The 26,103-nt window shown below is 45.1% G+C and overlaps 1 protein-coding gene across 1 annotated transcript in view; it reads left to right on the top strand.

The window, feature by feature from the left end:
* SPG21 (SPG21 abhydrolase domain containing, maspardin) overlaps window positions 1–26,103 on the top strand; it is a gene marked incomplete in the record, with an annotated part of 640,586 nt that overhangs the window by 494,857 nt on the left and 119,626 nt on the right. Inside the window, 1 exon segment of the mRNA XM_044078676.1 lies at window positions 6,054–6,162. Coding sequence (XP_043934611.1) covers window positions 6,054–6,162 — 109 coding nt within the window.

Consider the following 26,103-nt stretch of genomic DNA (forward strand, 5'->3'; position numbering starts at 1 on the left):
TAGAGGCCTCATGCAGAGCAGCAGTTACAGCCTTTCACTCAACCCACAGCCAGGCTAACACTGACAACAGATGCATCGGATTGCGCCTGGGGAGCACACATGGCAGGAAAATGTATTCAGGGCAAGTGGCCCGCAGAACAAAGACATCTTCACATCAATCAAAAAGAGATGCTAGCTGTACAAAATGCCCTTGTAGCTTTCAAGGACCTGTTGCATCCAGGACAACTACTAAAGACAGACAATACCACAGTTATGTGGTACATAAACGAGCAAGGGGGCACTCACTCCTACCCCCTCTGCAGACAAGCCATGACCTTGTGGAACACAGCTATAAACTGTCAAGTTCTACAAGCACAATTCCTGCCAGGAGAGAAAAACACACTGGCAGACGACTTAAGCAAAAATATCATGGATCCCCACGAATGGGAATTGAATCCTCAAATATTCAGAATGATGACAAAGAAATGGTGGAGCCCGGACATAGATCTGTTTGCTTCACCAATGAATTGCCAGCTAAAGAAATTCTGCACTAGGAGTTACCATCCGCAAGCATGGAAAGTGGATGCCCTCTCATTCAGCTGGACAAACCTACAAGTATATGCTTTTCCACCACTGCCTCTTCTCCCAAAGGTACTCATAAAAGCCAGGCAAGAAGAGCCAAAAATGATCCTGATTGGGTACCAGTGCTGGTGCGGCCAGTCTGGTGCAATCTTAAAAAACTTAGCACAAGGACCACCCTGGATTTTGCCTGAAATACCACATCTGCTGTCTCAGCACAACAATCAGTTACTCCACAGCCAGCTAAAGACACTAAAAACCTAGCTGCATGGAAGATTCCCTAGCCACGCAAGCAATGCCTCTCTCCAAAGCAGTTATGGATGTCATTCTGGAGGCCAGAAGACCTAGTACCAGGAAAGCCTACTCTGATAAATGGAAGAGGTTCTGTGCCTGGAACCAGGCTCACAGCCTTGATCCTCTTGTGCCAAACATTCCGCAGATACTACAATATTTGACTGAGATGCTGGACAAAGGCCTCTCCTTTTCATCCATCAAGATCCATGCCTCTGCCATCTCTGCACATTACAATACGGATCCACCAATTTTCTCTAATCCTTTGCTAAAACAGTACCTCCGAGGGGCTAAAAACATAAGACCCCCCGTAGAGTACCTACTCCAACTTGGGACCTCAACTTTGTTTTGGAAAAATTAACTTTACCTCCTTTTGAACCAGCTAGCACGGCAGAATTAAAATACATTTCTTGGAAAACTGCTCTGCTCCTGGCAATAACTTCTGCAAGAAGAGTTTCAGAATTACAGGCACTAATGGCAGTGGAACCTTTCCTCATTTTCCACCAGGACAGGGTGTCCTTAAGAACTAACCCTACGTTTATGCCTAAGGTGGCTTCAAGTGTGTCTCTAAACCAAACCATTCACTTGCCTACTTTTTATTCAAAACCACAGAGTAAAGGGGTAAGACTACTGCATTCATTGGACATTCACAGGCAGTTACGCTTCTACTTGGACAAAACCAAACCTTTCAGAAAATCTGAGCAATTATTGGTAGCATATGCTGCAGCACCACAGGGAAAAGCTATTTCAAAACAGACCATTTCCAAATGGATAGGACATAGCATACGTTTCTGCTATACGCACCATGGAAAACCTGTGCCTAACAGCAATAGATCTCACTCCACCAGGGCAACAGCCACTTCAAATGCCTACCTCAGAGGAATACCTACCAAGGATAGTTTGGAAGCAGCAACATGGAGTTCTGTGCATACCTTCACCAAGCATTACCATCTGCCTCTATACTCTAAAATCCAGAGCTGGCTTCACCTCTGCAGTGCTGCAGGGCCTTATAGCCACCCCCTAATGCCTTATAGAACCAACCACCCTACCTCAGCTTTGGGATTCTACCCAAGTGTAATGACTGCAGCAGTGTCACACGATGAACATAGTACAGTTTTTTTTACCTACCATAAATGTAGATGTTAGAGTGTAGACACTGCTGCAGTCCAGGTTACCCTCCCTCCCCTCTTACTGGCTAGTACGTACCTAGTTCCTTTACCTTTTACTACCTATGGGGAGTATTTGCTGGTAGCTGAAAGTATGTTTGCATTTTTTTATGTATGTTTTATTAGCAATTTGAATTGCCTACCTTTTTGGGGGCACCTGACATCTGGGGCAAGAAATGGACACTGGACCAAGACTTTGGAACTCAGACCGGTGACAGGATAACCCAAGTGTAATGACTACAGCAGTGTCTACACTCGAACATCTACATTTATGGTAGGTACAAAACTGTACTTTATGGATGTTAGCACCAGAAAATCTTATGCAGACAAATGGAAGAGATTCTGTGCTTGGAACCAAGCGCAGGGAATTGACTCGGTTGAACCAAATATTCCTCAGATTTTGCAATACTTAACTGAGATACTGGACAAAGGCCTATCCTTCTCATCAGTTAAGATCCATGCCTCTGCCATTTCAGCTCATTACAATACGAAGCCACCTATTTTTTTTCTCATCCACTGCTAAGACTGTTTCTCAGAAGGGCCAAAAACATAAGACCTCCAAGGAGAGCTCCAGTACCTACATAGGACCTCAATTTTGTCTCTGAAAAACACTGCTGCCTCCTTTTGAGCCTGCCAATACAGCAGAGATAAAATACTTGTCATGGAAAACCGCTCTTCTCCTAGCAATAACTTCAGCAAGAAGAGTCTGAGTTACAGGCACTAATGGCTGTGGAACCTTTTATTATTTTCCATCAGGACAGGGTTTCTCTAAGGATAAACCCGACATTTATGCCTAAGGTAGTATCCAGCGTGGCTCTTAACCAAACCATACATTTGCCTACTTTTTATCCAAACCCACAGAATAAGGGGGAGAGACTTCTGCATACTTTGGACATACACAGACAGCTACGCTTTTACTTGGACACGACTAAAGCCTTCAGAAAGACTGAGCAGCTCTTAGTGGCATATGCTGCAGGTTCCCAAAGAAAAGCCATTTCAAAGCAGACTATTTCAAAATAGATAGGCCAATGCATTCGTTTCTGCTATTCACAACATGGCAAATCAGTGCCCAGGGGCATTAGGCCGCATTCTACCAGAGCAGCAGCCACTTCAGCAGCCTTCCTCAGAGGAGTACCAACCAAGGATATTTTGGAGGCTGCAACATGGACTTCAGTGCACACTTTTACAAAGCACTACCATTTACCTCTCTACTCTAAATCTAGAGCAGGCTTTGCCACTGCAGTTCTGCAGGGCCTCATAGCCACTCCTAACTCTATTTAGGCCGAGCCGCCCAACCTCAGCTTTGGGATTCAACCCAAGTGTAATGACTGCAACAGTGAAACACGATGAACATAGTACAGTTGTGTACCTAGCATAAATGTAGATGTTGGTGTATTCACTGCTGCAGTCCAGGTTACCCTCCCTCCATCCCCCTTTCTCTTTGCTGGGACTTATCTGTGCCTATCTATTCTATTCTATACAGCCTATGTGGTGTATTTGCTTGTAAATGAAGGTTATGTGCATGCTTTTTTATGATCATAATTTTACAGCCTACCTTTTTGGGGGCACCTGACATCTGGGGCAAGAAAAACTGAAGAAAATGGCATCTGCTTCATCTTGTATACCCCTGGCGCACTGACGTCAGGGAAGAGGCAACAGCAACCGACGCTGGACCAGCTTTGGAATTCAGGCCAACTAGCCTGCCAGCAGGATAACCCAAGTGTAATGACTGCAACAGTGAATACACTCTTAACATCTACATTTATGGTAGATACACAACTGTACTTTTAAACTCATTGTTATTTCAGGGGGTTGTCATGGACAAACTCAGTCTGAGGAGACAGTATGAGTACAGTGTTTTCTGTAAAGGAGGCAGAGCTCTTTGACTGAAGATTCTGAGATGGCCGGCATCAAATCATGTGCCCCACAGACTGAACCAGACAGAAGACGACAACACTGATTGATCATTATGGTAAGTGCATAACTTTCATCTTTCTTTTGAAAATGATCAAGGGTAATTACCCCAAGTTTCCTCACAGAATATATTTACTCACTTGGAGCAGGGGTTGTCTGATACACTCCATTCATTTTTTTCAGTTCATTGCTTGGATGATAGAATTTTAATAATTTTAGACACTTAAGCAGTGCCACAGGTATTAAAGGATGCTAAGAAACCTGCTACTAGAAAATCATATCTGACTATGTGAAAGGTTTTCGAGTTTGTGCCAAAGTAAGAACTGGGAACCTTTTCAGCCCTAGATGTCATTGTTTCTACAGTATTTTTGCAAGTCATCATCTGGCCTTTCTTGCTCCTCTGTCAAGATTCACTGTGTGCTGTCTTTACTCGATAGCCCGTGGATCCCCCTTTCTGTACTGCCTTAAGTGAAATAGTTCTTGAAAAGAGTTTAACATGTCTGCCCACCTAGAGGACTACTGTTTGGTTTCCTTTACTGTAGCAACTTAAAATGTTTCCATTTGAACCTGGTCATGAGGCTTATTTGAAGTTTTTATTTTAGAAAATAATGTTACTCATTACTCAACTTCTGCAGGAAGAGTGCTTGAATTACAAGTTCTTATGATGATTCAGTCTTGTCTAATCTTTCACAAGAGTGGGGTAACTTGGAGAACAAGCCCTTTTTGTATGCCTAAAGTGGTTTTAAAGTTTACCTTGAGCCAAGCTATACATCTCCCTGTTTTCTATGCAGAACCTGAAAATAGGTGAGAGAAAATTGTATATATTGTGGATGTACACAGGCAGCTCAAATACTACACTAACAGTAAAATACATGAATGAATTCTAATTATCTCTGTAACTTCCTTACCTACATAGAAAATAGTGTCAAAAGAAACTGTTTCTAAATGGCTGTTGCATGCTTATTGCTTTTTGTTAAGCTCAGTAGAAAAGAGACTTCAGGCAGGGTCAAGGCTAACTCTTCCTGGGCTTTGGCTACATATGTGGCTATTTGGAAAGGATTGGATTTTAGAAATATACTAGGGGCAGCAACTTGGTCACTTGTGCATATCCTGGGCAGGTTATAACCAGTATAGTTTGGCTTCTGAAGGAGTAATCCTTTTTGAACATCTGCTGTTACGGAGGAAGTTTACATGTATAACTGTACTTTCTCTGCTGTATTGAAAGTAATGTTCAAATGTTCGGGTTTAAAGTTATTGTAGTTTCCAAACTGAATCACCATTTTCTCTCTGAATTAAGTGAAACTTGCGTTTATTACAATAAGGATTTTTGTGCATTAAGAAAAGTTTAATGTCTCTATATAGAAGGAACAGTATGAGTATGTATTAGCATATTTTTAATGCGTGTTCGGTGTGAGTGAAAGAGAGGGTAGTTTTGATTTGTTTTAGCATATGCTGGAATGCTTTTCTGTGATTCTATAGTGAGTTTGACAGAATTTTCAGATGTAGAAAACTGGTCCATTTCTTTTTTTCAATAATCATTTTTATTGTTTTTCAAAACCATAATACAATTCACACACTATTTACATTATGTACAATATTGCTTCCAATGTTTAGTTCCATTTCGAATTTCCACATTATACCTTAAGAATAAATATATTAATCAAGTACATGAAAATGAAAAAATAAACATAAAAACATCTACTATAGACAATTATAAACCAACTCAAGCCCACAATCTGTATTATTTCTACATCTTCTATCTAGTCTAAGAATGTGTTTGTACGCATGCAGAATGTCCTAAAAGAAAGTGGATAGAAACCTCTAAGCCAATATAATATTAAAGATTTGTTCCCAAATTTTTATACTATTTATACTTTTCTTATTATTACTAATTAATAATTTGTGCGCTAAAATATGCTTGATCGCTAACTGCCTGAAGTTTTGCCACGATGTCTGTTCTGGGTTCAACCAATTAAAACTGGTCCATTTCATGTTCTCATTTTTGACACCAGAATACAGAGTCCATGCTGGACACTGAGATTGATGAAATCTGTTCTTGACGTCTTACAAAAATTGCTTAACATGTCCGAGCTGTTCTCAGTTCACTTGTATGTTTTTTTCCAGCTTTTGGTTGATGCCTGCATTTATGCTAAAGAAGATAGTTCTTGGTAATTTTGCAACTGGTCCAGTTGACGCTAGCATGGCACATGCAATAGACTTTATGGTCGACAGGGTAAGTTAAGTGAGGACTATTATATTTGTGCAATATTTTGTTTCTGCAGTTTGATTTTTTTTTATTAACTACTTTATTGCTTTATCATCCATATTTTATGGTCTCTAACAAACATGCATGGTTTTATGTTTGTTTTTTGTTTTGCATTTAATTACCAGTTGGTATACTGATTACAACTGATCATTTGCAGGTAATAATGACCTGGTGAAATAATTCACAAGGAAGAAAAAAAAAAAAGAACCGAGGCAGTAAGTTGGACACTTGAAAAATAGAACAGAAAGTAACAATATACAACAAAAACTGTACAGTAGGAATTAGAGAACTGCAAATATTACAATTCACATTATTATATTTCAGGTTTACATCATGGTAGAAATGCCTTGGCATGTGTAGAAATGCTGTGGCATGTCTTGTTTCCACTGACCCTTCGAGATCTCTGTCCTTTCAGCTATTAGCCTTCATCAGCTTCCCCTTGTAAGCCCTTTTTTATGTGGAGGGTGTTGGGACTGGGGTAAGAGGGGCCTTTTCCTATATAAATGGCTGGGTATGCTATAAGTGCAGCTTCTTGAGGCAGACTACATTATGGTCCACATTTACACCATAGTGCATGCTGCTTCACATCAGACATACTCTGCTAAAGCTTCATATGCTTCCTTTAGCAGTTTTGTTTGACTAATTCCCCCTGAAAACCAGGGAACAATCAAGTGAAGCAGTACACTCTATCCTGATTTAAGGAAGGAACAGAAAGCCAACCTTTATATGCATCCCAGCCCACCTGGTTCTCCAGGAAACAGTTAAAACCTAGATTTTCAATGTCTCAGATTAAAGCTGTTCATCTGCACTTAAAGTATGATTTATTATGAAACATGCTAATTCAACCAGAAAAGTTGGAGGTTATAGTTAATGCAAGTTAGTATTCTTTTCATACTTTCTCACTTGTTTGGTGTGTGGGATTTTATTGTGCATTAGAAAATTGGGCTACTAGAATGTAATGCTGTTAATTTACCCCCAAGGCATAATTTTAAGTAAGTATAATGTTTTTAAGGATTTATAGTAACGTGCTCATATCCACTTAGCCTCTCAGCCAGCACCTCCTAGATTGACTGATCTTGTGTAGTTTTTTGCTTCCCAACAAGATCTTACCTGGTGGATGTCCTTACAGTTCACTATTGTGGTATTTGTTACAATAGGGATCCCCTTTCAAGGGCAGCCTGACATCTGACCAGTATACCAAAGCCTTAGGCTGCTTTTAAGGTATGCCGTCCATCACACGTATGCTTATTGCTTAGCATGGGGCATAAAGGTGACGTCCAAATATACCATCCTCAGACAGTCATTGCTGCCAGTCTGAATGCCATCTCTAGATCTTCAGTCTGAACACCCGTTCCATTGCTGGTTTCACCAAGCCGTTGCAGCTAAGTGTCCTGTTGGGGTTCCTTTGTATTTCTCCTTTTATTTTTGTTTGTGGGGTTTCATGTCATCCAGGAAAGATAAATGCAAGTGTAGGAGAGATTCCCCACAAAGATCACCACAAACAGTCTGTTTTGTCTTGGCACCTTGCATGACCATACATCCTAAACCCTGCATAGTAGACTGTCTTCTTTGGTGCTTTGTCTTGAGAACTAGCATCTTAAGCTTCTCATGAAAGACGCAATGGAGGGAACTTTCCACTCCAAGGGATAGCAGTCAGTGAAGGAGGAGGCCTAGGCCAGCATCTTCTGCTGTTCACCCTCCACCAGACGTCTCTCCCAAAGTGAGTGAATGTCTGGAGGTTTGCCCAGTTTAATTGTTGGATTTCTCTGCAGAGACTGGGTTGGAGGCCTGTGGAGATTCAACTTTAAGCATGTCCAAGGAGGTAGTGCAGACTCCATTTCTGATGTTCAGAGGGAACTGTGGCTGATTATTTCTGAGGGGCCTAGGGGGGCCTAGGGGTGTTTCCCCAGATATTAGTCAGAGAAGAAGCCCCTACTGTTATTGAATGCCATCCTGGGTCTGACCCTTCCAAATTTTATAAGGCAACATCCCATTGAAGAAAAAGCAAAAGACTAAATATACTACTGCTCCTAAGGATACACAGAGTGAATGGCAGGCCTTCACTCAGGGTTTCTTTAGTGCTTTGATGTCATTGAAACTTCCTCAGGGGGTTTCTGTTCCTGCCCCACCTTGGTCATCTGCTACCCCTCGTAAAAGACCCAGGGAACAGGATTCTTCTGAAGAGGAGCTGAATTCAGTTGAGGAATCCCTTGTTTACTCTTCTCAGATTCCCTCTCCTTTGGACTATGGCTCTGAGGAAGTTGAATCTACCAGTCCTGATACACCCTTTGGTAGATGTTTCTTTTGGGGACACTTTCTTCAGGATGCTGAAGTTCTTTAAGTGGAATTGTGCTTAGGTTTCTGAGGTTCATAATGGATGTTATGAGTTGTTGCAGATGGGAGTCACCTAAACCTTCTGCTGTGCCTCTTGTTTTGGCTGCCTTGTTGCATGAATTTTCTAATGCTTCTAAGGCTCAGGACTCCCGGCCCCCTGCTCCCAAGAAACCGGATAGGTTTTATAGGGAACATGAAGACTATACTTTTTTGTACAAGTGTCCATCTGCTGACTCCTCGTGGTGTCTGTAGCTTCTGACAAGCCCTCTCAGTTACTTGCTTCTCCCAAGTTACTACCCTCTGATAGCAGGACCAAGGAAAGGCTGGGCAAGAAGGTTTATATCTCTGATACCTTGGCTTTTGGGACTTTTAATTATCAAACCCATATGTCCAGGTATTTGTTCTCGCTCCTATCTCAGGCCTTTCGGGTTATTTCTGACTTTGCAGACTCTGAGGGTAAATCTTCTGTCTTTTCCCTGTTAGGAACTTCCTCCTGGGTGGCTCGTCTTTCCATCAAGTGTAGTTATGATGCAGTAGATGCTTCTTCGAGGGCTGCTGCTTTTGGCTCAGTGATGAGGAAGTGTTCTTGGCTTTGGCTTCAACCTTTGTTTGATATTAAGGTTAAGTTGATGGCTGCCCCTCTTGATAATGAACACTTGTTTGGTGAAGCTGCTGTATTTAAGTCCCTTCAGGATAAGGGTAAGGCTTTACAGGAACTTAACGTGTTTGTTTCTCCTGTGTCTAAATTTCAGAGAAACTATCCCAATAAGCCAGTCTTTATTTGCAGGCAATCTTCCCCTCTTGCTAAGGGCAAGTGGGCTCCTCCTGCTATGGCTACTCAGACTTCTGTGCCTCAGAACTCTCCTTTTCCAGATAAACTAGGTGCTGTCTGACATTGCTGTTCTTCCCAGCCACTTTTGTCTTTCTCTTCTCCTTTCCTCTCTCTTACTGTTTAGCTACAGATTACTCAGGATTCTTGGGTCCTGTCCATTATTTGCCAGAGGTATTTCATGGCTTGGAAATCAGTACCCATTTGTATGGGTATTTCTCAGCCCCCTCAGGAACAGCTCCTGTTTTCAGACATGCTTCGGGACCTGTTGACTCTGGGTAATGTTCAGGAGGTTCCTGTGTCCCAAAGGGGGAGGAGGTTTTACTCCAGGATGTTTCTTGTACCCAGAAAAGAGGGTACTTGGAGATCAATTCTAGACATCTTTCATCTGAATACCTTTTTGAAAGTGCCTTGCTTTTGAACGTTATCCCTTCAGACTTTGTTTCTTCTTCTGGTTCCTCAGGCTTATTTGGTGTCTATGGATAATCTCCATATCCCGATCAATCACCTTTTCAGGAAATATTTGATGTTATGTTGTCCTGTCTCGCCTAATTCTTGCTGGTTGGGTTCGGAACAGAGCATCAGTTCTGACTCTGCTGAATACAAAAGCTTGAGAGCTTCCACTGGATTGAGGCTAACCCCCTATTTCATGATGCATCTGTATAAATCCCCAGATCTCGTTTGCCACTCAAGTGACCGGGATGTCTTCAACTGGCTTGTTGGCTAAGTAGATTTATTTAACTTATTTCTGCAGTTTTTTTGGCAGCTTTCTGTCTTATTTTGTGCGATAGTTAAAAGCCCTCATTGCTTCGGCCCATCATTTGTGTTTTTCCCCTTTGTGTCTGTGAGAGACCTGTTTGACTTGGAGGACTCTTAGCCCATTTAACTTAGAGGGTCGCTTCCCTCCCTGTGCCTTCCCTTCCCTTGGAGATTCTGTTTTAGTTAGAGGATTCTCCATCGTTTGTGTGTGGCTTTCTACTACTAGTTTTTAGTGCATCATTTAGTAGTTAGATCCATTCTCTGACTTTTTTTTTCCTCTTACAGCATCTGCTGAAACCTTTTTCGGGTATGGTGTTTATAGCAGTAGGCTCCTGTTTCTTTGGACCTGTGTATTTAATGTTAAACCGTCTTTAGTGTTTTCCTTACTTAAAGTTTAACAACAAACTTTTTTTTTCTGTGAGTCTTTCAACTTTGTGTGTGTTACTAGGCTCCCTTTCTCTTCGGAGCAGTTTATAGTTAGTGTATATTTAGAAATTTACATAGCTTCTTCCTGTTAATATTTTGTCCCTTGTTTTTTGAGTATGTCAGAAGAAAAGGAGAAAGAGCCTAAAGAACATAGGCAATCTGGGTTTAAGAAGTGTGATCAATGCACTCAAAAGATGTCGATTATGGATGGGCACACTAGTGTATACTGTTTGGGTGACATCCACTTACAAGACCCTTGCAAGATTTGCCATGGGTTCAGCAGCAGGGTCCTTCAAGAGCATAGAAATAAATTGATGGTCAGATGGTTGTTGAAATGTCCTTTCCAGGAATCTTTAGAGGGCTCTCAAAGCTCCTAGCCGCCATCTTCCCATACAGGTTCCAAAAGACATATTACTTCGGCTCCGGATTCAGAGCCTCCAAAAAAGTTACTGCTTCAGAACAGAGGGCTCTTGGTTCCGACAAGACAAAATCAACCTCTTCGGCCCCATCAGTATCCTCGGAGCCGGTAGAGTTACCAGTTAGGAAACTGTCTCCTGTTTTGGAGCCGATATCTCCAACCTTGAGATCGCCCATTTTGGAAAGGGCCAGATCTCCTTCAGTATCCTCCCATTCTTCCAGGAGTTTATCTGATGATGTGGAGCAGGTGGTGAAGAGATTGCTTAAAACTCCGGTGCTGGTAAAAATTTTATTGTCTCCGACCCCAAAGGATTTGGGACCATCCAGGACACCAATTTTGATTCCACCTCCAACCCCGGTGGTGGTTTTGGAGCCAGAGAGTATAGATCTGTTAGCACTGGAGCCGTCTGTACCGAATCTCCTTCAGGAGTAACTGTTCCGACTTCTGCTCCGATGTCTTAGGGTCCTTTGAATCTTGAGGAGTCTAGGAGCCGACGCTCACCCATCGGGTCTGGGGGTGCCTGCCCAAACAGTTCTCCAAGCCGACTCTATCAGCGAGGTTGAGCTCTGTTCCTACTTCTGTTTCAGAGCCACCTGCTCTGCCTCACAGTCTATCTTCACCATCTTCGGAGTGGAGGGTCTCTTTAGTGTGGAGTGAGCGGGCTTTTGAGCTATTGGAGAGAGTGCCGTCATCCCAGACAGCTCTGCTCTCTGAACTATCTTCTCTTCCCTCACAGGTGCCAGTGTTGGTCTCTTCTTCACCAACTCCCCCCAAGCGTAGAGATGCAGAGCCCCAGGAAGCCCCTGCAGGTGGCATTGTCTCCTCCGAAACTTCTCCAGAGTATCCCTCTGAGGAAGTCCCTCGGAAGAGGCTGTGCAAGGGGAAGCGCATAAACTCCCCTGAGACGGTTACATCGGACACGGATCTAGATGAGTCTGAAGGGTCCCGACGGTTCCTCTCTGAGGATGTCTCATTTGCTGACATCCTTGAGATCCTGAAGGGTGGCTGGAAGCCCACTAACCCTTCAGAGGATGAATCAGTGTACCTGGAGGCGTTTGGATCTAGACTTCCACCTCCTGGGTGGCTCCCCCCTATGATCAGCTCCTTAGTTATTTCTGGAAAGGCCTGGACTTCCCCTGATACAGTGGAACCTGTTCCACAGAGGCCCAAAAAATTTGTCACTGCCACTACAGAGAATGTGTTCCTGACTAAAGGAGTCCCTGTAGATGCGTTGGTTGTGGCTGCAGCCACTAAGGAGGAGTTATCTGAGACCTCCTCATCTGTTCATCCTCCCAACAGAGAGTCACAGACTATGGACAGATATGGAAAATCAATTCTATTGTCATTTCCTCCTTGAGACTAATTTCATATGCAGCTGATGGATTAAGCAGAGCAGCAGCTACAGGAATTTCCCTATGGAGACATTCCTGGATGCATCTTTGCAACTTTGCTGAACCCTTCAGGTCTTCCTGCACCAATGCCCACTTTGATGGTTCTTCCGTTTTTTGGACCAAAGGTGAAAGAAACTTTGACCAGGTGTGAACAGGACTGCAAAACCTAGTCTACCGTTGGAGTCTGTTTTTCCGCCCCATCTAGACCTTATCCCAAAGGTTAGAAAGGCAGTAAAATGTGGTTCTGCAAGCCCCAAAAGGTTTTTCTGACGCAAGTGGTGACACTTCCCTCGGGGGCAAAGGGGGAGGTACTAATGGAAGATGACGACCTCATGGCAGAGGGGGTCTGCAAAATCAGGGAGACGGAGAGAAGTTCTCTGGGAGGCCCGTCTGCTTTTCTCTGGAGGCAGTCGGGGGACGTTTGTCACTGTACCCAAACACCTGGCTTGAGATCTCCGATGACAAATGGGTAGAGACTATCCTATCCAGAGGATATTGCATCCCCTTTTCTACTCCCCCTCCCACAAACAAGTCCATACCAGATGTTCCACCCGGTCAAAAGGACTACGCAACACAAAAGATACTCAAGTTGTTAGTAAAGAGTCATCTAAGATGTCCCCACAGACCCGATTGGATCTGGAACTTACTCAAGGTTCTTTTTAGTACCAAAAAAGACAAGGGACTGGAGACCTTTTCTGCATCTCAGCAAATTAAACAAATCTGTGAAGAAGTTAAAAGTTCTGGATGGTGATGCTGCAGTCAATATTTCCCTTTATAGGGAAAGATGACTGGATGTGCTCCATAGATTTCCAGGACTCATATTACCACATAAAAATGGACAAGCGGTCCAGGAGATATTTACACTTTTGGCTGGGAGCCAGTCATTACCAGTTTCGAACCCTGCCTTTGGTCTCACTACAGCCCCCAGAGTGTTCACCAAATGCATGGCAGTGGTCACTGCTCACTTGAGATGAGAAGCCAGGGATTCCAAGTGTTTCCATACCTAAACAACTGGCTCCTGTCCACCACCACTAAGCATCTACTTCTGCAGACAAGGGACGAGACTATGCGTCTTTGCACCAGGCTAGGCATTACAGTAAACTTAAAAAAAAAATCTGCCTTGTCACCTTCACAGCATATTACTTTCTTAGGTGCAGAATTGGATTCATAGCAGATGCTGGCAAAACTTACCTCCAAAAGAATACACTCCCTTCATCATCAAGTGAAGATATTGATATCGGAAAGAAAGGTTCAAGAGAGGATGGGTGTTAACAAGATGTTCTTCATGTTTCACTGTTGCAGTCATTACATTTCGGTAATCTGCTGGCAGGTTGCCCTCATTCGGCCTGATTAACAAAGTCTTCGGTCCTGCGTCTGTTGCTGTCCCTTCTTCCATGATGTCAGGTCGTCGGGGGTATAAAACATGCAGCCAACGCCATTACATCCGTCTTTGTCGCGCGGTGCCCGAAGCAGAAGCAGTTTACAAGTGCCGGTCAGCTGACTCCTGAAATTTTCGTTTTCGAGTTTCAGAACCGAAGTCTTCAACTAAAAAGCTAAGTACCCCATTAAGGAAACTTTTTCTTGCTCCTTACCGATGTCAGTAAAAGTTAATAATTGTATTACTTGTGGAAATCAAATACCTCATAAGGATTTTCATTTGTACTGTATTCCTTGTCTAGGCCCTGACCACAACGTACCTTGCTGTCGGTTTTGTGCTTTATTTAATCAGCGCACTATCCGTCGTCTGTGCATTTTTGCTTCTAAATATTTTGGTTCTGTGTTTAATTATCCAGAAATGAAATCAGTTGGCAATCCGACTACCGGAATACTGAAAAAAATGCAAAGAAAAAGACAGAGACAGGCTGTTGAGGTCCAAAACTGCCGACGATGCTTCTCCTAAGCCAGTCGCCAGTTTGCCGTTACTCAAGTGAGGTGCTTTCGCAGCCCCTGATACCCGCTACTTCTGATTCGCAGGCCTCTACTGAGACTCATTCAGAGTCCGGTATGCCGCAAGATGCTTCACCTATGGAACCCGCGGATGTCTCTACCTTGGATGGGTCCAGAGCGGCTGTGCAGGCACCGGCTTCTGAGGGTGTATTCAGGCCTACAGATTTGTATATTAAACCGACACCACCTTCAATATTAAGGCCATAATCTCGATCTATGTCTAAAAAACGATGCCCAGGCCACATGTTCAGGCCCCTACGCCTAAAAAAAAAATGATCAAAATGGCTGAAGATTTAATTACTCTAATCAGGGGTAGTCAACCCCCCCTTCCCCCTTCTAAGAGGCCTAGGGCTGAACTTGACTATGAATCTTCTCAACAGGACTCTGTTTCTTCTGACTCTTATAATGAACAGGATTTGTCCATACCTACTTATGAGGACTCTGATGCAGAAGATTCCATTCCTTCTGCTTCTCCCCCTGAGGATTTTCTTTTGAGGAAACTTTACATACCTTAAGGGAGCATTTCCACTGGAAAAGTCAGGATTTTTCTGAATCCAAAAAGAAACTTAGAGATTTCCTTCTTCCTCAGCACAGGCCTTTGGCTATACCTCCTGTGCTAGACATGGTGGTTGTGTTTTCAGAATCCAGTATGGCCTCTGATTCCCTGCCTCTTGTAAGCCAGACAGATACTACAGGGTTCCTGACTCCCACAAATTCCTTTTCAGAAATCCTGTTGCAGACCCTGAAACCATTTCTCAGGGGCCCAAGGGAGTTAAGGCTTCTACTGCTAAAAATCATACCCCTTTTGATAGAGATTCCAGGGTGCTGGATAGATAGGGGTTAAAAGGTTTATACTTCTGCAACCTTGGCAGTCCGGGCTTTAAACTGTCAATTCCATATGCTAAAATATCAACAGCATGTCATGGGACTGCTTAAACAGAAAATGATGTTGATTTCTGACTGCGTGGAAAATAAGGATTTACAGGATTTATTGCATTCAGCTGAACAAGTTGGAAAACATACTTTGCAATGCGGCTTTGATTCTTGAGGCCTCTTGCAGGGCTGCTGTTACTGGGTCTGTGCTTAGAAGGCATGCTTGGCTTAAGGAGCAATCTCTGCCTGATCATGTTAAAGCAAAATTGTTGGATGCTTCTTTGCAGCAGGACCATCTGTTTTGCAATAAGGCTGAAGACGTTCTAAAAAAGATTGAAGATAAAGCTAAATCTATGAAAACTGTGAAAGATTTCTTACAAGTACAACCTCCAAGATTTAGTAGACACTGGCCTACTAAGAACTAGTCCTTTCCAATTCCTTCCAGAGCCACTCAAGCCAAACCCAGACATTCCAAAAGCACCAGGTTTCATTCCCAAGGGACTTTCAGAACTAAGCAATGGGGTGCCTCCGCTTCCAAATCTGGAAACCAATAAGGCACCTCCCTATGGTAAACAGTCTCAATGACTTTCATTTAGAACTACCAAGCACTTATTTTAGCCACTCCTTTGAGGGGAAAACTGGCTCTTCATGCAAAAAACTGACAACTTATAACCCAGGACAAATGTGTTTTAAATATAGTGTCCCAAGGATACAGATTTCATTTTCACACGTTGCCAACTCTAAACGGATGGCCAGACCTGCCCCCGAATTAGTGGGCAGAGGCTCAGAAACCCCTCCTAAACATGGGGGCAATTCAACTAGTACCAGAAGAGGAAAAGGGACAAGGTTTTTATTCCAGACTTTTCCTGGTACCCAGAAAAGACAAAATATGGCGTCCAATTCTGGACCTGTCTACTCTTAAGCACATTTCTGGATGTTCCAAAATTCAAGATGCTGACTCTTCAGTTACTTCCTATGCTAGGTAAAGATGCCTGGTTGGGAACTCTAGATTTAAGAGGCTTACCTGCATATCCCAATCAGGAAATCTTGCAGAAGATACCTACGGTTCAAAGCAGACTACTTGCATTATCAGTTCTCTGCACTGCCCTTTGGCTTATCTACTGCGCGCAGGGTATTTACAAAGTGCCTGGGTCCAGTAATTGCATTTTGCAGGCAAAGAAGTATTCATATATATCCATACCTGGACGTTTGTCTAATTCAGGCAGAAAACCAGGCCTTTCTTCTAAAACATCTGGCGTTTGTAAAAAGGGTTCTAACTTGTCTAGGGTACACCATAAATGAAAAATCACAACTGGTACCCTCTCAAAAAATTACATTCCTGGGTGCAAGCTTGAATGCAACTGCCCAGGTGGCTTCCCTTATGCCAGAAAAGCAAAATCATTTGGTGACTTACTTCAAACAGGTGGCCACAAAAACCCTGCTGTCTGCAAGAGAAATACTGCAAGCCTTGGGGTTCATGGCCTCCTGCATTCTTCTAATTCCATATGCAAGACTGCATATGAGGAAACTTCAGTGATACTTAAAAAGTTATGGAGTCAACATTGTCACAGCCTGGAAACCATGATTCCTATCATACCTTGCCTGCAACTAGAGTTCCTATGGTGGGCAGATGCCTGCCACCAAAACAAGGGACTGCCATTCACACTACCCCCTGCCGCCCAAACCCTAACTACAGACGCATCAGACTATGCATGGGGGGACTCATCTGGCAGTGAAGTGCATTCAGAGCAAATGGAGCCCGAATCAAATGCACCTTCATATCAATCAAAAAGAAATGCTAGCTGTATAGAATGCACGGACAGCCTTCAAGGGCTACCTTCATCCAGAACAGAAGGACGGACAATACCACAGTTAAGTGGTACATAAACAGGCAGGGGGGGGGATGCACATTCCTACCCCCTCTGCAGACTAGCCATGGCATTGTGGAACATGGCCTTGAGCTGTCAAGTACAACTACAAACTCAATTCCTGCCAGGAAAGCTGAATATTTTGGCAGATGAACTAAGCAGAAATCTCATGGACCCACACGAATGGAAACTGGAACTACGGATTTTCAACATGTTGACATGCAAATGGGGGAGCCCAGACGTAGATCTTTTTGCCATACCCCAGAAGTACCAGTAGCACAAATTTTGCACAAGAACTTCTCACAAAAAAGCCTGGAAAGTGGATGCTCTGTCCTTCAGCTCGGAAAACCTATCAGTCTATGGCTTTCCCCCTCTGCCTCTGCTCTCCAAAGTTCTACTAAAAATCAAACGGGACAAACCAAAAATGATTTTGATTGCTCCAGACTGACCTCGCCAGCACTGGTACTCACTCCTACGCAGTCTGTCACACATTTCTCCATGGCACCTGCCTCAGACACCTTCCTTACTGTCTCAGCAGGAGAACCAAAGTCTGCACCCTCAGCTCCAAATGTTGAATCTTGCAGCTTGGTTAATCACTTAAATTCCCCCTTAGCATCCCTCAGCAAACCTGTGATGGATGTAATTTTGGAGGCGAGACCTAGTACTAGAAAGTCTTATGCTGACAAATGGAAAAGATTCTGTGCCTGGAATCAATCTCAAGGGGGATGAGCACAGCAGTGCCCAATTTGCCTCCGATTTTCTAATACTTAACTGAGATGCTTCACAAGGGCCTGTCTTTTACTTCCATAAAAATCCATGCCTCAGCCATTTCAGCTCATTACAACAAAGAAACCCCCACCTTCTCTCATCCTCTGCTAAAGCAGCATCTCAGAGGGGCCAAAAACTTGAGGTCACCCAGGAGAGCTCCAACCCCTGCCTGGGACCTTAACTTTGTATTAGAGAAACTCACTCTACCTCCTTTCGAGCCAACTGCTACTGCAGACTTAAAATTTCTTTCCTGGAAAACAGCCTTCCTTTTAGCAATCACTTTGGCTAGAAGGATTCCTGAATTACAGGCCCTTATGGCAGTGGAGCCTTTCATCATCTTTCATGCAGACAGGGTGTCACTCGGGACCAATCCATCCTTCATGCCCAAGGTGGTATCCAGTGTGGCTCTTAATCAGTCCATTTATTTGCCAACTTTCTTTCCCAATCCACAGAACGAGGAGCGGATTTTGCATTCATTGGATGTATACAGACAACTTAGATTTTACTTGGACAGGACTAAATCTCGAAGAAAATCTGAACAACTGCTGGTAGCATTTGCTGCAGGAGCAGAGGGAAAGGCTATTTCAAAGCAAACCATTTCCAAATGGATAAGCCATTGTATTCATTTCTGCTATAAGCACCATGGAAAACCTATCCCCCAGGGGATCAGATCCCATTCCACCAGGGCAGCATCTACTTCTACAGCCTTTTTCAGAGGTGTTCCTACCAGGGATATTCTAGAAGCTGCTACCTGGAGTTCAGTTCTTACTTTCACCAAGCATTATCACTTACCAGTTTTCTCTAAATCCAGAGCTGGCTTTGCCACTGCTGTTTTGCAGGGCCTTATAGCTGGTCCTAATGCTGTATAAATCCATCCTCCCAACCATAGCTTCGGGAATCTACCCAAATATAATGACTGCAACAGTGAAACACGAAGAACATAGTACAGTTGTGTACACTCTTATGTAGATGTTCGAGTGTATTCACTGTTGCAGTCCTGGTTACCCTCCCTCCAGTTCCCTGTTTTTCTCTTACTATGCCTCTACTTTCTTTTACTATACTTAAAAGCCTTTTTGGTGTATTTGCTTTTGTTTGGAGGTATATTTTTGTGTTTTAAAGTATTTATATATTTTGCTCCCCATTTGGGGGGCACCTGACATCTGGGGCAAGAAAAACTAATGTAATGGCGTCGGCTGCATGTTTTATACCCCTGACGACTTGACGTCGTGGAAGAAGGGACAGCAACCAACACAGGACCCAAGACTTTGTTAATCAGGCCGACTGAGGGCAACCTGCCAGCAGATTACTCAAATGTAATGACTGCAACAGTGAATACACTCTAACATCTACATTTATGGTAAGTGTACACAACTGTACTTTCTGGGTACCATGGCAGCCGCGATTCTTTTAGTTCCCCTAGCACGACTACACATGCGGGTTCTACAATGGTTACTGTCTGCCTAGTGGTCCATGCAGGATCTTCCTCTATCACACCAGATAAGCATTACGGAGTCATGCAAGAAAGATCTTCTCTGGTGGTTACAGACAGACCAGTTGTACCTAGGCTGCCCCTTTGTTTTTCCACAACCAACAGCAGTACCGACCACGGACGTTTCCCAGATTGGGGTGGGTGACATTATCTGGGAATGACGGTCCAAGCTTTATGGCAGCAACACGAGAGCCACTTGCACATCAGTGTCCTAGAGATGAGAGCTTTGCTGTATACGTTGCAGGCATTTTAAGACTCTCTTCCGATAGTAACAGTTGCAATTCAAACAGACATGTCAGTGGTATGGTATGTAAGCAAGGAGGAACCAAGCCTTATTCCTTATGTCAAGTGGCCAACGAGTATGGCAATGGGTGATCGCTTCTCACCGTTTGCTGATAGCAAGGCACATCCCGGGGAAATCTAATGTGATAGAGGACAAACTCGGCAGAGCTATTCTGTTAATGAGTGGTCCCTCAAACCAGAAGTTGCAGGAGAGATCTTCCAGAAATGGGACCAGCCTTGATGTGATCTTTTTGCCACCTCCATGAATGTCAAATGCAGCAGTTACTTTGCCCTTATTCCCCCTCCAGGGAAATCACCAAAGGATGCACTTTCCCACGATTGGCCCCCGTGACTACTTTATATTCCTTCCCCCCTTCCACTTAATACCCAAAGTTTTGCAGAAAGCCAGCATGTTGAAAAGCATTATGATTCTCATTGCACCTTACTGGCCTCTACAAGTTTGGTTCCCCTTTCTCTGGATCCACCTACTGGAGGAACCATAGATTCTGAACCCAGTTCCAGACCTTTTGACCCACTCATCGGGAGCGTTCTATCCATCCATCCAAACACTCAAGTTGACAGCATCGCTGCTCCAATTCCACGTTTAGCCAGGTGTTACAAATTTTCCCCTGCAATTAAACATATTTTAGTCTCTTCGCAGAAACCGTCTACAAGAAAACTATATTCAAGTAAATGGAAAAGTTACTTATTGGGCTGTTAAACACAATGCAGAACCTTTTACGGCCCCTATTACCGCAATTTTAGAATTTCTTTCCAAGCTCTTTGACGAAGGAGCAGCAGCAGCTACTATCAGAATTCAGCTGGCAGATATCTCGAATTTTCATACTGGTGAGATGGGAATGCCTGTCATGTCCCACAGATTATGTAAGGCTTTTCTGAGAGGTACATTCTTGCTCAGACCCCCAATCAGTGAGCCTCCAACTCCTTGGGACCTTTAATTTTGTGCTATCTGCATTGGTTTTGCAACCCTTTGAACCCGCAGCATCTTGTGATGTAAAGTTTTTATCCTGGAAAACTCTTTTCTTGGTAGATACTACTTCTCCTAGATGGGTGTTAGAACTTCAAGCTCTCTGTACGCCCGCCTTATATAGTTTTTCACAAAGACAGTGTCATTAAGAACTAATCCCTTGTTTCTACCCAAGGTTTGTTCAGAAAACAATCTAAATTTAAATTTAATCTGTAGATTTGCCTCTGTTCTTTCCGAATTATACCGACAAGGCAGAGTATACATTACATCAATTAGATGTACACAGACAGCTTTGCTTCTATTTGCATAGGACCAAAGACTTCAGTAAGTCAGATCAGATTTTTGTGTCCTTTACGGACAAGAGAAAGATTTCCAGTCTCAAAAGTGACTTTGTCCAAAAAGCTTACAGATTGCATTTCCTTTTCTTACACTAAGAGTAATACACAATTATCAGGTAAAGTAAAAGGTCATTCCACGAGAGTGGTTTCAACGTCATCTGCTTTTCAGGCTAGGCTTCCCATAGACACTATTTGTGCAGCTGCCACATGGGTGAGACCTCATACCTTTATTACTCATTACAAAGTAGATGTGGTCTCCCAGAACAGGTCTTTCTTTGGTTCCACTGTATTGAGAAGTCTTTTCTCTTGAGCCACCCTATGGTAAAGGTACTAGGGACGCTGTCCCAACCAGTAAGAATTACGGTGAGATAGGACAGCATAACATTAAGAAGTTATGTACTCGGCATAATATTCCATGTTTGTTGTCCTTCATTCCTAGAGGAACGACTGGATAATCTTATTGCTATGTATATAGTTATGGTGGTTTGGAGTCTTTGATTTATCCTTTCTAGATAATTGGTATGTTATACTATGTGAGCATACTAAGTTAGTGCTTTGCTTGCAAACAAGATCTGGGGATTTTACCAGATTCATCATGGGATAGGGGGTTAGCCTCGAGCCAGTGGAAGTTCTCGAGTTTTTGTATTTGGCGGAGTCACAACCAATGCTCAGTTCCAAACCCAACCAGCAAGAATATAGGCGAGATGGACAACAAACACAGAACGTTATGGTGAGTACATAACTTCTTATTTCTCTGCTTCCTGGCATTTTCAGTTCTCTGCTTTGCCCATTGGCCTTTCTACTGCCCCAAGGATATTCACAAAATGCCTCACTCCTGTGATTACTTTTTGCAGGATTCGGGGGATCCAGATAGTTCCTTACTTGGATGACCACCTTTTTCAGGTATCCTGTCGAGAGATCCTGTTGCAAAAACTTCACTTTGCTGTTTCCCTTCTGCATATCCTGGGATTCACAATAAATTTCAAGAAGTCTTTTCTGACTCCTTAAGACCATGTTTTTCTGGAGTGCAGGATTCAGTCTGTGCCTATGCTGGCATCCCTGCGCCTCCTCCCAAGGCCCTAACAATTGATCTGAAGTAGTTACTTCATTTGTTCTGCAACCTGTGGGTCACGGATCCGACTTCGGATCTGAGCCGGCAGCTTCACAAGCTAAAGGATCCGAGCTCCTAGCTTCTCCCCCTATCCATAATCCTCTGCTGCCTACTGTTTTACCTCAGATCGAGTTTGCCGCGGCTGAAGACAGCTACTCGTGAAGAGCTCCTTAAGCTGGGTGAGATTGTTTAGATTTTTTCTAATTGAAAGAATTGGTGAAGTGATTTTTAGGTACAGTTAGTATTATTTTCAGTCACATAGAGTTAGTTACCCACTCCTAGTTATCATGGTCGTTAGCTTTCTTTTCTCTCCCCCCCTTAGTGTTTGGGTGTGTGTGTGAGTTTTTCATAATGGCAGAAGGGCCCAAAGCTATTTTTTCCAAGTGCACTGAGTGTGGCCGTAAGCTTTCCCCAGCTGATGGCCACACTCATGGTGTCTTGTGCCTGGGGGTGGCCCATTTATCAACGGCTTGCCAAATCTGTGCAGCCTTTAATCCTCGGGCAATCAGGGACAGGAAGAACAAGCTGATCCTGGCAGGTCTTCTCCCTCAGGACTCTGCTTCTTCTTCGTCTCCCTCTAAGGGTCAGGCTACTACCGTAGCCCCCAACGCCTTCATTTCCCCCCACTCTGCCTGGGACTCAAACTCCCTCTACTGTGCAGAGCTTGGGGGACTCTAGTGCTTCTTTTTCAGGGGAAAAAAGGCACAGGGAGAAAGACAGACAAAAGTCTCACAAAATGTGGGCTGAGGCTCACCCCTCAGCCCCCCCCCCTGCTAAAACTACTCCCTCGAAGGTTCCCGGATCCTCCCCCTCTCTGCTCCATTCGCCTTGTTTCTCGCCGGAGAAGGAGTACCGGTCTTCTTCAAGGTCATCGAGGCGGCCCTCCCAGCCCACTTCGACTTCCTCTAGGTCTACAAGGAGCCTTACCGACGCGGACATGGATCTGATGATGCGTCGTCGATTCCTGCGGACCCAAATGCAGATGGGGGTGCTCTTGCCCCCCCCTCAGGGGGGGAGCTCAGCCCCTCTTTTTGCTCCGATCACTCCTCCGACCCAGTTCAGGGTTTTGGAGTCATTGGATCCATGCCCTTTCGGAGCCGGGGTTTCGTCGGCGCCAATAGCTCTAGTATCTTCGCCGATCTTGCCCTCGAGCGTGTCAGATCCTAGCACTCTGGGCCGAGGACCAAGCACTGGATCCATGGAGATTGGTGTACCTTTGGCTCAGGGTAGGTTGGAGCACACCTCTCTCTCGGATCCGACTGCTTCGGCTCCAACCCCGATCCCTGCCTCGGAGCCGAGGAGACTGCTTTCAGAGCCTGGGTAAAGTAGCTCCCTTTCGGCTTTTGAGGTAGTAGAGAGGGTTCTGTCGAGGTCTTCCAGATCCCCGGTCCGGGCCTTGGATCCTTCCCCCCCCCCTTTGCATATGGGTCTATCATCCGTCCTATGGGACAGCCTGCTCAAACCCTCCAGTCCGTTCCCTTGGAGGAACAGGACCCCGTGGGCGAGCCCTCCTCGGGCAATCCCACCGAGGAGGTGCCCCGCAAACTGCAGTGTAAAAGGAGGCATCACCACAGACACTGATTTGGATGAAGGGGAAGGTTCCCCACGGTCACCCCCCCCCCCCCGAGGATGTCTCTTTTGGAGACATCATGGAAATGTTGCGTATTAGAGGGCGATGGTCTGCCCAAAAACCTTCCTCTGATGAATCTGTGTTCCTGGAGGTGTTTGAGGCGGGCCCGTTTACCCCCGTCTGACCCCCTGGTGGACTTAATTACCACCAGGGCGTGGAAAGAACCCGACACCGTGGAGCCAATCCCGAGACATCCTGACAAAGTTCTTAGCCCCCCCCCGCAGATAGGCAGTCCTGGGCTAAGGGGTCTCATGTTGATGCCATGCTGGTGGCGGCTGCCACTAAGAAGGAGCTCGCACAGGAGAGTTCCTTAGTCCACCCTCCGGATAAGGAATCTCTGGCGATGGACCATATTGGGAAGCGGATGTTTGCTTCAGCAACCTTTTCCATAAGGGCGCTGAATTACATGGCACACATTATCAGGCTACAGCAAGACTTGATTAAGGAATACGCTGCAGCCCCTCCAGAGTCCATGACGGTCGCGGATAAGGACACATTTGCGACTTGTATGGCCACTCTAAAGTCCATCTCTAACACGTCCATGCGGTTACTCTCTCACGCTACGGAGGGAGCCGCTAGGGCTAGCGGAGCCGGGGTAGTCTTTGCGGCGTCACGCCTGGCTCCACCTTTGCGATTTTGTGGATCCCTTCAAGGCGTCCTTCGCGAATGCGCCCTTTGACGGATCTTCGCTTTTTGACAAGACCGTACGCGAGACACTGGTCCAAAGCGAGAAGGATGGGAAGACACTGTCTGCCGTTGGGGTCCGCTTCTCGAATCCCCAGCAATCCTTTTCTAGGAATCAGAGGGGACAAAAGAAATTGTGGTTCCGCAAGTCTCAGCAGTCCCACCCGGCTTCGGACCCCTCGTCCTCTAGAGGCAGAGGACAAGGCGGACGCCGGCCCAGAGGCAGAGGGGGGCCGCGTAACTTCAGGTCTAGGGAACCTTTCTCGGACAGGCCCGCGCAGCAGCCCTGAGGGCTTAACCAACTGTCCCCCTCTGGAGGAAGTCGGGGGGGGGGTGTTTATTGGAGCACCTGTCAAACTGGGAGTCCATCATGACAGATCGATGGGTGCTCCGAATCATATCCAGAGGTTACTCCATTCCCTTCATACACCTATCCCCCAAAGTCAGGCGCCTTCCAGATGTCCCACCCGATCAAAGGGAAGCAGCAGCCTTAGAAGTAGCAAAGCTACTAGGGAAAAGAGCCATCCAGCCTGTCCCCCCAGATCAGTCCAGATTGGGCTACTTCTCCAGGTTTTTTTTGGTGCCAAAAAAGACGGGGGACTTGAGACCGATTCTAGATCTCTCCGCCCTGAACCTGTTTGTCCCCAAGGAAAAGTTCTGGATGGTCACTCTTCAGTCTATTCTCCCCCTTCTTCGGGAGAACGACTGGATGTGCTCAATAGACCTCCAGGATGCGTACTACCACATCCTGATGGACAGACGATCCAGGAGGTTTCTCCACTTCCGGCTAGGGGCCAGTCATTATCAATTCAGGGTCCTCCCATTTGGCCTCACCTCAGCCCCCAGGGTATTCACCAAGGTCATGGCAGTGGTCGCAGCCCACCTGAGACTCCAGGGAATTCAGGACTTCCCATACCTGGACGACTGGCTCCTCGTCGCCCCCAGCAGGCATCAACTCGGAGTGGCAAGGGATTACACTCTTTCTCTTGCCCAGGAATTGGGCATTTCAGTGAATCTTCCAAAGTCCTCCCTTCAGCCAGTACAGGTCTTTGAGTGTATTGGGGCCAAATTGAATACACGCATCTGTCGAGCTCTGCTGACTCAGGACAGACTGAACAGCCTATCACATCAAGTTTTAGCCCTCCTTCGAAGTCCGGCTTTTGCGGTGGAGTTAGTCCTGAGAGCACTGGGGTCGATGGCAGCTGCCATCGGTCTCTGTTTGTCTGCACACCTCCGGATGAGGATCTTACAGTGGACTCTTCAAGTTCAATGGTCGTTAGTACTTCACCCGATCATTTCCCCGATTTCACTGAGCAGACTCTGCAGGGACTCCCTCCTTTGGTGGCTTTGCTTACAGGAGCTGCAAGAAGTGAGACCCTTTGTAATTCCCCCACCCCAAGCCACGTTGACCACGGATGCTTCTCGCCTTGGGTGGGGGGCATTGCTCAGGCAGAACCGTCCAAGGCATGTGGACCCCCTTGGAGACTGCTTTGCATATCAATGTCCTAGAGATGAGGGCGGTGCTTTTGGCGTTGCAAGCTCTCCACGACCTTCTCCCTCTAGGAACTATTGCGATCCAGACAGACAACATGGCGGTAGTCTGGTACATAAACAGGGAGGAACCAGGTCTTACCCCCTTTGCCGAGAAGCCATGAGAGTGTGGCAATGGGCGATATCCACCAACCGCTTTCTGATAGCAACACATTCTGGGTCGGTCCAACATTTTGGCGGACAAACTGAGTCGGGTGATTCTCACTCCGTACGAGTGGTCTC

Source organism: Protopterus annectens, chromosome 7.part1 (assembly GCF_019279795.1).
Source record: "Protopterus annectens isolate FY-2018-M chromosome 7.part1, PAN1.0, whole genome shotgun sequence".
In the NCBI taxonomy this organism is placed as follows: domain Eukaryota; kingdom Metazoa; phylum Chordata; order Ceratodontiformes; family Protopteridae; genus Protopterus; species Protopterus annectens.